This window comes from Plasmodium falciparum (genome assembly GCF_000002765.6).
Source record: "Plasmodium falciparum 3D7 genome assembly, chromosome: 14".
NCBI classification, from domain to species: domain Eukaryota; phylum Apicomplexa; class Aconoidasida; order Haemosporida; family Plasmodiidae; genus Plasmodium; species Plasmodium falciparum.
In genome coordinates, this window is record NC_037283.1 from 2,529,783 (window position 1) to 2,545,000 (window position 15,218).

At 17.8% G+C, this 15,218-nt stretch overlaps 2 protein-coding genes across 2 annotated transcripts in view; both read right to left on the minus strand.

Moving 5' to 3' along the window:
* Window positions 1-1,649: 1,649 nt before the first annotated feature.
* Window positions 1,650-11,618, minus strand: PF3D7_1462400 (conserved Plasmodium protein, unknown function; the record flags this gene model as incomplete). Its single annotated transcript, XM_001348732.1, has 1 exon — window positions 1,650-11,618. The coding sequence occupies one exon, from the start codon at window positions 11,616-11,618 to the stop codon at window positions 1,650-1,652; it is 9,969 nt and encodes a 3,322-aa protein (XP_001348768.1).
* A 3,423-nt stretch (window positions 11,619-15,041) lies between these two features.
* The window catches only part of PF3D7_1462500 (conserved Plasmodium protein, unknown function), a gene marked incomplete at both ends in the record, with an annotated part of 4,962 nt that continues 4,785 nt past the window's right edge, over window positions 15,042-15,218 (minus strand). Inside the window, one exon of the mRNA XM_001348733.2 lies at window positions 15,042-15,161. Within this exon, the coding sequence (XP_001348769.2) occupies window positions 15,042-15,161 (120 nt within the window). The remainder of the gene's footprint in view (window positions 15,162-15,218) is intronic.

Sequence of the window (15,218 nt, forward strand, 5' to 3'; positions counted from 1 at the left end):
AATATAATATTATATTATATACTTTTAATTTTATATTCAAAATTATCCATTTTTTAATATATTTTTAAATAAATTTTTGTATAAATATATTTAATAATATATATATGTATATAATATTTTTATTTTATTTATGGATATATTTCAGTAATATAATATTATGATTAAAAAAAAAGAAAAAAAGAAAAAAAAAAAAAAAAAAAAAAAAAAAAAAAATATATATATATATATATATATTATATATATATATGCTCTTTATTTTTAAATCTTGAAGGGATAGGAAATATATATATATATATATATATATTACATATAAGGTGGCAGCTTCTTATTTATTATTTTTTATTACAAAATGGGTGTTTATTTATTTATAATAAACTCATATTAAACATAAATTTGTTTTTTTTTTTTGCTTCATTTTTTTGTTCTTGTTTTTTCGAAAGGTGTAAATTATATATATATATAACCATAATATAATATTATATATAATTTGATATGTGATTTTATTATTTTTTTCTTAAATAAAACACATAAAATAAAGAAAGTATGAATTCATATTATTCAAACGTTTTTTTATCATTTTTATAATCATTATTAAAATTTTTTTTTTTTTTTTTTTTATTTCCTTATCTGTTTGAAATATAAACACATATATTGTCTAAAAGTGATATATATATATATATATATATAATAAAATTTACATAAATAAAATATTTTAAAAATAATTCAATTTTATAAGCCTTCATTATTTTTTCATTTTTTTCCAAACACTTCTATATATATAATATATTATATATATAGGAAAAATTTTTCTTTTATATTATCTGGAATATAGAACATATATGTTTTCTTAATTTATACATTTTTATATAAAAAAAGATAAAGATATATGCGATAATAAAAAAGTTAAAACATAAGAATATTCTGAAAAAGTAACTATGTCAAAATATATAAATAAGAACAATTCTACTTTTATTTTTATTTTATTTTATTTTTATTTTATTTTATTTTATTTTTTTTTTTTTTTATATTTTATTATCCTACAAATTTAAATTAATGTGTATTAAAAGAATTTAAAAAATTAAAAAAAGGAAAGCAAATTTATAGTTTTGAAACAAATAAATATGAAGCATGAAAAAAAAAATATATATATATATATATATGTATACTTTAAAAAATTAAAAAAAAGAAAAAAGCAACAAAAGGAAAACATAAAACAAAGAAAAGAATATTTTAATATTTCGTTTTTGATTTAACAAATGTAATGAGAACCATAAAAAAAAAAATAATAATAAAATAAAAAAAATTAATTAACAAAATGTGTGTTAATATTTCAAAAAGAATAAAAATATTATAAAATGGACAAAAAATTAAAAAATAATAATAATAAAATGAAACATATTATATATATAGATATATATAATATATATATATATAATATATACATAATATATATAATATATACATAATATATACATAATATATATACATAATATGTTTCATTTTATTATTATTTTTTTTTATCATATGAGCGTGTTAATTTTCCACATTTTTAGTGTTGATATATTATTTTGTTACAAGTACTCCCTCTTTTTTATATTTTAAGATATATCAATAATATTTTCAAAATTTAATGATCTTCCTAAAAATGTTTATTGTTGTAGTTCATCATCTCCCTCTTCTAATGTTTTTTCACTGAAGGATATATCATTTTGTGCTTTCGTTTGATGGTTTTTATTATTATAATAATTTAGATAATTATAATTACAAGCGATTTCATTGTTACCATCCATATAGGATGTAGTATAATCAACATAATTATTCTTGTCTCCAAAATTACTATCATTAATTATAGATGTATTATGTTTATATTCCATAGATTTTATACCTAAATAATCCTCATTTAAAAATGGACTATTATCATAATATTTGGAGGACATTTTTCTTGTGACAATATATTCATTGGATATATCTAAAGGATTATCATTTTCAGTGGACAATAATATATCTGATGTACATTTATTATTTTCTTTACTTTTTGTTCTATTTCTTTTCTTTTTTAATAATTGACTTTGTAAATAATCATTTACATAGTTACTATAATATTCTTCATAATTAAGTCCTTTATCTAAACTTGCTATTGTATTGTTTCTATTAGATGTTTGTAATATATATGTACTATTATTTGGATCATATGTATATAGATAATTATAATATGTACTACATATATCATATATATTATTATTTTCCATTGTTTTATTATTTTTAAGACATATTCGTTTAATATAAAATCTTGATTTTACATTATTTAATGCATTGTTCAGATATTCATTATGTTTCAGTGACTGTTCATAACTTATAGCAAAATGATATACATTATTTACAAAACTGTTGTAATGATTTTGTATATTAAAATATACACATTCATTTTTTCTTAACTGTTCATATTGTAATATATATGTTGGAAGACTTTCATTCTTACTACTTATCAATTCGTTATGTGTTACATAATCTGGTAATTGAATTAATTCATATATATATGGTTTTTTAAATGTTAATGTATTCGAAGTTTTTTTTCTACTTATTCGCTTTTTAAATATATGTGTTTTTTTATTATTATTTGTTTTATTTGATCGTGTTCCTAAATAAACACTTTTCATATCTTCCTCAGCTTTTTCACTCTCTTTTAATTTTTTATATTGTCTAGTAACAATTTTGTTAACACTGTTTTCAGTTGAATTATTGCTTAGTATGCTGCTAGCTCGTTTTCGTCTTAAATATAAACGCTCGCTTCTTTTCGGTTCCCGTTCTTCGAATTTTTCTTCATCCTCAATGGAACTTAATGTATTTTTTAGATCGCTGCACTCTTTCATTTTATTACCTTCACCTTGACCAACAGTGTATTTCGGATTGTTGGCATTTTCGTTTTTACAAACAACTTCATTATATTTTTTGGAACCATCATTATTATGTTCACAACTTTCCTTTTTTACATATCTACATTTTTCTTCATCCTTCTTTTCTGGTACTTCTTTTTCTTTCTCTTGTTCTATATGTTCTTCATAAAGACATTTTTGATCTACATCATCTTCGTTATCGTCATCTTCGTGATCATCTTCTCCGTGATCATCTTCTTCGTGATCATATTCTTCCTCCTCATCATCATCATTTTCATCATCATCATTCTCATCTTCTTCATCATCTTCCTCATCATCCTCATCTTCCTCATAATCCTCATCTTCATTCTGATCCTCACTTTCTTGTTCTTCTTTTTGTTCTTCTTTATTTTGATCTTGATCTTCATCATATTTATTGCCTCCAATTTCATGTTCATCATTTTCTTTATCTTGATTATGTTCCTTCTCTTCATATTCGTCTTCATCTCCCTCAACATATTCATCATAATTAAAATCAGAATAGTCTTCCGAATTCTTTGAATATACCTCATCTTCATATAACTTATCTTCTTCTTCAATATTCCACCTTTTTGTCTTTCTCCTTGAACGTGGTTTTCCTATAATTTTCATTCCAAAATCATATGCGCATCTTTTTTTAAAATCACGTTTAAATATGTCGGTATCATAAACTCTTCTCTGATAATATTCAAACTTTTTCATATCTAATGCTTTATATATTTTTGATATCATTAAATTGTAGGCATTCCATTCACTAAAGGTTATAAAATTTTCATATTCATGATCATTTTTATAATATTTTTTTATAATATCCTTTTTCATTTTTAAACTTGTTAATAATTTTTGACTAACGTTTAGATCAACATTTTCCCATACGTTTGTATAAATATTAAAATAATATATATCATCATTACATTTTTTTACATCATTATCTCCATTTACATTTTCTTCTTTAGCTATATCATGATTTTTTAGTTTGTCTTTTATATCTTCCTCTTTTTCGGTATCTAACATGTTTACATTATTATTTATATTTTGTTCGTATACAGGCGAAATGTTATCATTTCTACTTTTATATATTAATAAATTTTGTTTCATTTCATTATTTTGCATATTATCCATATCTTCATTCCACATATTATTCCTTATATTAGTAATTTTTTCATAAATATATTTAAAGGTTTCTCTATACTCCTCCTCATTATTTTTTATATTCACTTCAAATTCGAATGTTCCTAAAGGTTCTCTTGATGTATTATGAATATCATCCCTTTGATTATTTTTATCATCCCTTTGTTTATTTTTATCATCCCTTTGTTTATTTTTATCATCCCTTTGTTTATTTTTATCATCCCTTTGTTTATTTTTATCATCCCTTTGTTTATTTTTATCATCCCTTTGTTTATTTTTATCATCCCTTTGTTTATTTTTATCATCCCTTTGATTATTTTTATCATCTCTTTGTTTATTTTTATCACCCTCTATATTTATTTTAATTTCTTCATGCTTATCATTAATAATGTTGTCCATAGGTTGATCTATTTTAAGTGCATTCTTATTCATTTCGTTTTTATTTTCGAACACAATATTTATTAACTTGCTTACATTATCACTATCAAAAGAATAATCACTATTATATTCACTATTATGATCAATGAGTTTTTTCTGATCATTTTCGTTTTTTCTATTAATTAAATGTAACATATTTGAAGATGTACCATTTTTCTTCATATGAATTTTGGAAGCCTTATCATCATCAGTTATATTACATTTTTTATAATTTTCATTTATGTTAAATTGATTGCTATTATTTAATATTTCTTTTTCAATTTGTGGATGAGAATTATATTTATGATTTTTTCTTATTTTATCCAAACGAGGGGTTTTATACACATTGTAATTATTATTTGTATTAAGGTTAATAATATAATCGTCTTCACGATTATAAACATTACCATAATGATCAATATCATCACTGTCATCTTTTAGATACGATTCGAATGATAGATCATCATCATTTTGCATATTATATAATAACTTTTCATCTATATTCAAATTTAGATAATTATTACTTTGAGATTTTAGAATATTACACATAATTTTTTTTAACCTTTTCATTTCTTTTATGGCTTTCTTAAAATAGTTCATTTCTTCTTTCATATAATATTTATTGATATGTTTTATTTCTTTGATATTCTTTTCTATTTTATTATCCATAAAATCCTTATGATAAGATAATTCCAAAATGTTTTTGTTTTTATCATTCCATTTTTTATGATGGTTTAATATAAATTCGTTAAGCTCTTCATTATGGTTAAGACCATATAGGTTATTATCACAATTGACGATATTATCATTATTATTATAATTATCATTATTATCATTATTGTATTCATTATAAATATTATTATAAATACTTTTATTACAATTTTCTGTTTTATTTTTATCATTATCCTTACTTTTATATTTATTATCAAGGTCATTTTTTGTTTCATTTTTAATTTTATATATATTTAAATTTTCACATATATTTTTATTTATATCCGAATTGTAGTAATTTTTGTGCTGAATCACATTTTGACTTATATATAAATTATAAGCATTATATGATACATTCATGTTGTAATTATTATGTAAATATTTTGCTCCTTTATATTGAAAAAATATTTTCTTTTTATAAAATATAGACAACTGGTTGTAGCATACGGATTTATTGATACTTAAAATGTTGAGCATTTTCTCACGATCTTGATAATTTTCTATAAAAAATTTGTCATACATATCATCAAATAAAAAAAACAAATTAATTTTTAATGAATTATATGAAGAATAAGAATTATTATATACACCAGATTTATTAGTGTCATATTTACATTTCTCTAAATATATATTATCTTTTAATGTATGATTATCATTATATTTATGAATGAAATCATTATTATTATAAAATTCCTTTTGATAATACATTTTTTGAATTAATAATTCTTTAATATAATTTTGATTGAAATTATTTAAATTAATCATTAATTGAGATTTTTCATTTTTCTTTTTTTTGGATATCTTCATATCATCATTTGGAACATTATCTAGTATATTATTTTCTCCTTCCTTTTTTATATTATTACATTTATTATATTCTATATTATGTATATTTAATGTATTGTTAATATTATTATTTGATAATATATTATTAAATTTGTATAAATGTGTTCTTTTAAAATAATCAGCATTATTACTACATTTTTTGTTATCTACATGAACATTAAAAATGTGTGCATATTTATCCTTATTTTTTATTTGAAATTTTTCAAAAATATCCATACATTTCTCCATTTTATTATTATTAAATTTTATATTTTTATTAATTAAATCATTACTATTTTTTTTTAAACAGTTCATATTACAAAAATTATTCTTTTGTATATCAATATTATTTATAATAATTTTGTCCTTATTAAAATCAGATATTGCTGTGTTATTCGTATTATCATATGTACAACCTATCTTATTGTTATTACGTTCATTAAATAAATTAATTTCTTTAGCTTTGTTTAACATACTTTCTCTTTGTATACTTTTAACAAGATTTAATGTTTGTTCTGGTGATATATCTATATTTTGTCTATCCTTATTAAATAATTTATTATATATATTCATTGGATATTTTAAATTATTTTTAGGTTCCTTATATTTAATCATATTTCCTACACAACTATTTTTTAATTTATTTTCATCAACATTATTTCCATTACATATAATGGGAAATGAATTATTTTCCTTATTATAAGATAAGCAAGAAAAATTCTTAGACTGAGATGGCATTAATATATTTTCATTTTTTTTATGATTCCCATAATTATTATTTGATATATGTTCAAAGGTTTCATTTCTTTTTCCATATTTATTATTATTATTATTATAATACAAATAATTTTTAGTAATCGAATTCGTAATATTTTTTATATTTTTATGAAAACATTTATTATAGGACATACTAATACTATTATCATAATTATTTGAACGTTTGTCATATAAAATATCATTAAATGAGAAATTATTTTCTTCATTATTATTACAACTTTTTTCTCTCTTATTTTTCATAATCTTTTGTAATATATAATGATTACTATCACTACATGATTGTTTAATTGGATATATATTTTTTGGATTTGAATATTTCTCATCTGTTTTATTATTTTTATAACTTATCATTTTATCACTCGATATTTTAATACAGCTTCCACTACTACTATCATGATTATTATAATCATATATATTATTAGAACCATACGACCTTTTAATATTATTATTATGGTCAATATTACCATATATAATATCATCAGCATTTTCAACAAAATTATCATCGATATCTTTAATACTATTATTAAATGAAAAGAACGATTCATTACTTGAAGAATTGTTATTATTATTATTATTATTATTACTATTCATATTTGACTTTTCCCACATCATATTCTTTAAAATTGCTTTTAATATATTCTCTTCATCATATTTGTACTTTATTATATCATTTTTATCATTATGATCATTATATATTTGTGAAGATATATGATCTTGTTTAGTATTCTTAAACGTCTGTACAAATTTAATTAACTGTCTTTCATATTTATTAAGACATTGTTTATATTCATATTTATTAATTATATTATTTATCTTATTATTAAAATGTTCAAATGTCATTCTGTCTGTATGATCATTAGTTCTCATTTTTTTTATGATATCATTATTTTTATCACCTCTTAATATCATATTATTAGATTCGTTCTTTGTTACACTTGTACATTTGTTAAATGTCTTTTTTTCACTTTCTAAATTATCATCATCTTTATCATTACACGAGGTCTGTTCATCTAATATATGACCATCAAATGGTACTTTTCTAGTATTCAATACATTATCAATATTTTGTTCTTTATGTTTTTCATTCAAGTTACCATTATTTTCTTCTTTTTTATCATTATTCGTATTAGCAACATTTTCGGAAATTTTTTTGTGTTTAATTTTATCATTTAAGTTTTTAAAATTTTTAAAGCAATCATTGAAAAAATAATTTATATGTTCTTTAAAATTTTTTCTTTTAGTCGACGAGATAGTATTAAGATCATATGTTACGTTTTTCAACTTATCCACGTGATTATTATTACTACTACTACTATTATTATTATTATTATTATTATTATTACTTTTTGTATCGTTTGTATCATTTGTATCATTTATATGTGTATTGTCTTCCTTTTTAATTACGTCCTTTACATTTTCCATAAGATTTTCATTTGTAATCTTTTCATTGATCTTATTATCATCTTGTATTTTTTTTTCTAATTGTGACTTATTATCTCTGCATATATCTAAGTAATAATTATACAGCATACTGACATTATCATTTGACAATTTCAATGATCTCATTTTATTTTTTCCATTATTATTTATACAACTCGTTACATTATTATTATTATTATTATTATTGTTGTTGTTGCTCATATTATTTGGTGCATTTTTATTAATATTAACATTAAATGTATTATTCTTCTTAACATTATTATTAAAAATTTGGTCCTTATTCATATTTTTTGATACATTTGTGTAAATATTATTAGAATTATTTTCACACGATTTATTATTACGTGATGTATCAATATCATTTGTGTTTCCCTCTTTATAAAAATTGGACATGGTTTTACTACCACATAATTGTAAATCATGTTTTATATTATCATTCTTATGACTAGGGTCTGTATTTTTTTTTATATCTGTATTATTCTTATCTATATTATATTCATCATCTGTCATAGTTTTATTATCACATGTAACATTTGTATCATTTTTATTGACTTCGTTATTTTCTAAACTTTCCATAATAATTTTTGAAAAAATATAATCCTTGTTACATAATAATTGATTCATTTCTTTTTCTGTTAAATTTCGAACAAATTTTTTTATGCTAGTACTTAAAAGTTCTGTATCTATTTCATTTACATCCATTTTAAAATTTTTTGAACTTTCATTATATTTAATCATAAATTTCAGAATTTCATTACTTAAATATTCATAATGGGATTCTAAATTATTTTTATTATCATTTTTTTCTTTATTTATATTTATTTTTGTCTTTTCATTTATATTACTAATTGAAAATGTTTGCTTTTCATATAAATCATTTCTTTTACTATTTAATAAATAATCTTCTTTTTTTTGACGTACCATGTTACCAAATGTTAAATTACTACTATTACTCCTGTTATGTATATTATTATCCATATGAAAGTTATTTCTTAGCATCAACATTTTATCATTTACATATTGATTATCTATTATATTACTTTCTATATTTTGATCATTATTTTTTGTAGAACCTTTTACACAAGTTTTCGTTGTATGATGTTCATTTTCATCATTTATATAATTGGGTCTTATAATTTTATTATTTTTTGATTTTACAATTTTATTATTATTTGATTTATCATTTTCTAAGCATTCGATGGAAGCATTTGATAAATCATTCCATGGATATTTGCTGTTAGAATCTGTAAGATATATATTTCGAAATGAATCTGGCTTAGATATATTTTCATTTAAAAATGAGTGTCTAAAAACGGGAATGGATACATGTTTTTGCGTATTTCTCATTATATTTTTTTCTATATTATTATTATTATTATTATTATTGTTAATATTATTATTACTATCATCTTTGTTCATATTAATAAAATCATGTATATCATTATTACTATAATTTCTTTTTTCATAAAAATGAATTACATTATTCGATAAATTTTTATTACTATTATTATACGCTTTTTCATTGAATGAAATATTTTTATTATATAATTTATTATTTTTATCAAACGATATATTTTCCTTAAATGTCATATTCCCACTATAGGATAAATTTTTATTACATGTTTGATTAATTTTTCTGGTTTTATTATCATATGGATTATTTAATAAATTATTATCTTCACTATAATCACTTCTTGATGATTTTACTTTATTACGATTTTCTTTTAAAAATTGAATTAAATTTTTTCTCATGATATTATTTTTTTCAGAATTCGAAAAGTTCGAACTCTTATTTTTTGTATTTAAAATATAAAAATCCTTTCTTACATTATGATATACTTTAATATCACTCTCAGTTTTTTTACTTGAATAAAAATAATTATTATATTCATCATCATTATCATCACTAGAAATATTTACTGTTGATGCTTGTTTATCATCTTCTTCTTGGCTCATATTTGTAAAAATCTTTTTATTATTAAAATTTTTTGGAAAATTCTTATTTATATTTAAACGTGAGGAATAATTCTGATTTACATCGGATTTAAATAAATTATTATTTAATTTGTAATTATAATATTTTTCATAATTATTATTACTATTATTTTTATTATTATTATTATTATTATTATTATTATTATTATTATTATTATTATCATTATATAGGTCATATTTATTGTTTTTTAAATTATTTGATAAATTTATTGTATCCTCATTAAAATGTTTTAATGATAAAATTTCACCTAAAAAATCATCTTCATCTCCCTCTTCATCATTGTTTATTCTTTTTGAACGTTTTATTTTATTATGTATGTTATTATATTTTGAGTCATATTTATTAGTATTATAAGAATAATTAGGTGCCGTCTGATTATATGTATTATCATAGGTATTAATATTATTTGTATTAACATCGTTTGTATTATCATCATTTTTATTTACATCATTTTTATTTACATCATTTTTATTTACATCATTTTTATTTACATCATTTTTATTTACATCATTTTTATTTACATCATTTTTATTTACATCATTTTTATTATCATCATTTGTATTATTATTATTATTACCTTTGGTATTCCTATAAGTAGTATCATTCACTTTAGAATTAAAATTATTGCTAAGACTACCTTTTGTGTTGTCATTATATTTAATATTCATTGTATAATTTACAAAATTATTATTTTTACTATTCATATTATTCACTATGTTCATTTTATTATGATCATTTTCACTTAGCTTCTTATACCCAATATTATTGTCATTATAGACATCATGATTGTTTTGGGTTGCTACATTTTTTTTATATGACGATAAAAAATTATCATATTTATACTTACATAAATCCTTAGGTACTCTTATATAATCATCAATAGATATATTTATATCTAAACCATATTTCTCAAGTTCATTTTTTATACTTAAGATATAGTTATCAAAAAATGTGGTACAATAAACATACTTTAACATAATCTCTTTAATATCTTTACATGGAAATATTTTTTCCTCAATATTATTTATATCTATATCTTCTGATGTGTGTTTATTACAAACTTTATTTTTTATTTCCTCAACTGACGTTTTTATAAATACAACCCACTCACAAGCATATTTTTCATTTTTCTTTTTAATCTTAAATATTATATTATCTTCATAATCTTTATGAAAAGGTTTCAAGTTTATAACAATGCTTTTAATATTATCTAAATCATTTTCACAAAAAACAAAATTACTATTACTATTATTATTATTGTTGTTGTTATTATTATTGTTATTATCGTGATCATTTATAATTTCGTTTATCTCTTCACCATCGTACTCTTTAATATCTCTTGTGCTTATAACACCATTACTATTTATATAGGTAATACTACAATTATAGGGGTAACAAATATCATTCATTATTTACAAATTATAAATGAATGAACATAAATAAATATACATATATATATATATATATATATATATATATATATATATATATATAAATTATATACATATATATATGTAGAAACATGTAAATATATACATTATTTATTTTTTTTTTTTAATATATAAATATAATAATGTATAATAATACTAAAAATTCAAATAATAATAATAATAATAATAAAAAAAAAAAAAAAAAAAAAAAAAAAAAAAAAGATAAATATAAATATAAATATAAATATAATATATACATATATATATATATATATTTATATTTATAGGTTTAAAAAATATATTCATTAAAATTATAATTTATACATATGTGTAACATATATATATCATATATATATATATATTTTTTTTTTTTTATTCACTTATTTTTCTTTATAAACGTCAATTCACAATATATATGGTTTTAATCTACATATATTATGAGGAATCCACAAATATGTAATATATCTATTTAATTAAGATTTATATAAATATGAAATCTTAAATAATATATATAAAAATACATATTTCATATATACAAACCTTCTCAAAATAAAAAAAAATGTTTTATATTCCATATGTATATATATGTATATACAAATTTCCATTATGTTATTTATTCCTTTTTTAATATATATTACATTAAATTTTTCTTCAACACTATTTTATTCTATATGAATACATTAATTATAAACAGAAAGATAACAATATAGAGATATATATATGGAACATAAAAATATTTAATTATTTTTACATTAATAAAATAGGTATATTTCATTATATATGCAATCTTTATATGTAAAATATGTCAAATAAATAATATTTTCATTTTAAAAAATTAATTATATGTTAATATATATATATATATATATATATATATATATACATTTTAAACTGTTCTGCTTTTTATATTATTTATAGGCAATAATATATAAAAATAAAACCAAAATTTCCAATTTCTTAATATTGATATATTATCCTTTTAAAAAAAAAAAAAAAAAAAAAAATATTATAAATATGAAAATGGTGTAAATGAAACATTATGTAAATCAAAAATTATGTAAATCAAAAATTAAGTAAATCAAAAATTATATAAAGGCATATTTTTTTATTCTTATATAACTTTTACATATATGTATTTTTCTTAACAATAAAGAAAAAAGGGTGTTACTTTTGTTTTTAATTAATTTATATGTACATGAAAAAAATATATATATATATATATGTGGATACAATAATAATATACATATGTTATATAATATAATATAATAATTACGTTTAATATAATACAATGTCATTCTTTTTAAAACCAAAATATGTGTTAATAATATATTTTAAAAACATATTTATAATATTATATATATATATATATATATATATATATATATATATATAAATATAGACTTATTATAGATATATTATTATGTAAAATATATTGCAAATATAATCATATAATAAAGCAATAAATAATAACTAAATGAATATATGTATTTTTAAACATATTTTATGGTTTCTATAAATATAATAATATTTATATATATATATATATATATATATATATATATTTGTATATGTATAATATATATATATAAATATATATATATATATATATGTAAAGAGAAATATATAATTACATAAAAAATATGCATGGGCTTATTTTTATATAATATATGATAAATAAAAAAAAAATAATAAATTATATAATATAAATTAATATAATATATATTATTATATATTATTATATATATATATATATATATATATATATAATACCTCTATTTTTCTCTTTTTTATGTTCAACCCAATAATTTTCTTTTTATTATTATTGATTGAGAAATAAAATATATGTAAAATTATTACAATGAATTAATAATATATATCTATAAATTATGATTTATATATATTATATTTGGTTATTTTTATTTTCTGGTTCATTTTTTTTTTTTTTTTTTTTTAATATTTTATAATATATATTATATATATTATATATATATTTTTTTTTTTTCTGATGTCGTAGTCCAATATATGAATTATTTATATAATAATATATATATAATATATATATGAAGAATAATATATTTTTTATACAAATATATGATATATCAAAACATATACATATATATAATAATTAATAGGTTTTTTTTTTTTTTTTCTTTTTTTTTTTTTTTTTTTTTTTGTTGTTGTTGTTGTACATAAATAATAAAATATTTTATAATTATTCTGGTTTTCATTTTTTTTTTTATTTTGAAGTGCACTTTCCACTTAATATATAATAAAATATTTAAATATATATATAATATATATATATAATAATATTAATATATATAAATATATTTTATTATTATTTATAAAATATAATATATGATATATAATAATAACTTAGAATCTTGCATATAGAACGTTTCTAAAAAAAAGAACAAAATTGAATTATATATATAATATTTATATATAATAATTTTTTATAATATTTTTAAGTACTATATTATTTTTATATGTATTTTTATTTTTTATCGTATAACAAAGTATTTCATAATTACGTAACTTATAAAGTATGAAATAAGAAAAAACAAAACAAAGGAAAAGATAACAAAAGAAAAATGTTTCCTATTTTTTTTTTTTTTTATTCTATATAAATTTTCAATTAGTTTATTATGTATATTATATATATATATATATATATTTATATATTTCTCATTTATTTATATATAAGAATAAAATAAGTTTCTGATTAATTTTGGAAAAATATACCGATATAAAATAAATGTATAATATTATTAATATAAAATATTTTCTACATATTATTATTTTTGTAAATTTTTCTTAAAAGGAATAAAACATTTTAAGAATAATAAAATGAAATGAAATTACAATGGTATCCTTTTTTTTTTTTTTTTTTTTTTTTTTTCATACTAATTGTAAAATAATTTATTATATTAATAAAAAGAAATTATATAATTTTTTATACAAATAAAAAAAAAAAAATAATAAAATAATAAATAAATAAATATTTTAGGACATGATATATGCTATTGAAATGGCTTTTTTTCTTTCTTTTTCCAGTGGTATTATTTTAATTTCAATATTAAACAAGGAAAAAGAAATGGAATAAAAATAAGAAAAAATGAATTAAAAAAAAATAGAAATATATATATATATATATATAATATTACAAAATAGTTAATTTGTTGTGTTGCCTTTTGCTTTCATAATTTTTTTTTTCTTCTCTTGCGATATGATTCTTTTTATGTACATTTCCATCATCTTGTATATTAATTTTTTTTGCATATTAATTATTTATAATTATTTATATAAAAATATTATGGCTCTTGATATAAGTATCTACAAAAATATATAAGTATCATTATATGTAGATTTTCTTTATATTTAATATATAACCTTAATATTTTATATCAAAATATTATTTTTATTATAACCCTTTTCTAATATTTCAATATATCTTATTGTATGGGGATATATACGATTTCTATTTAAAACATAAATATCTTTTAAATAACTCTTGGATATCTGAGAAAAAGAAAGATGTGTACAAAATATTCAAATATTAATCATGATGCTCTTACA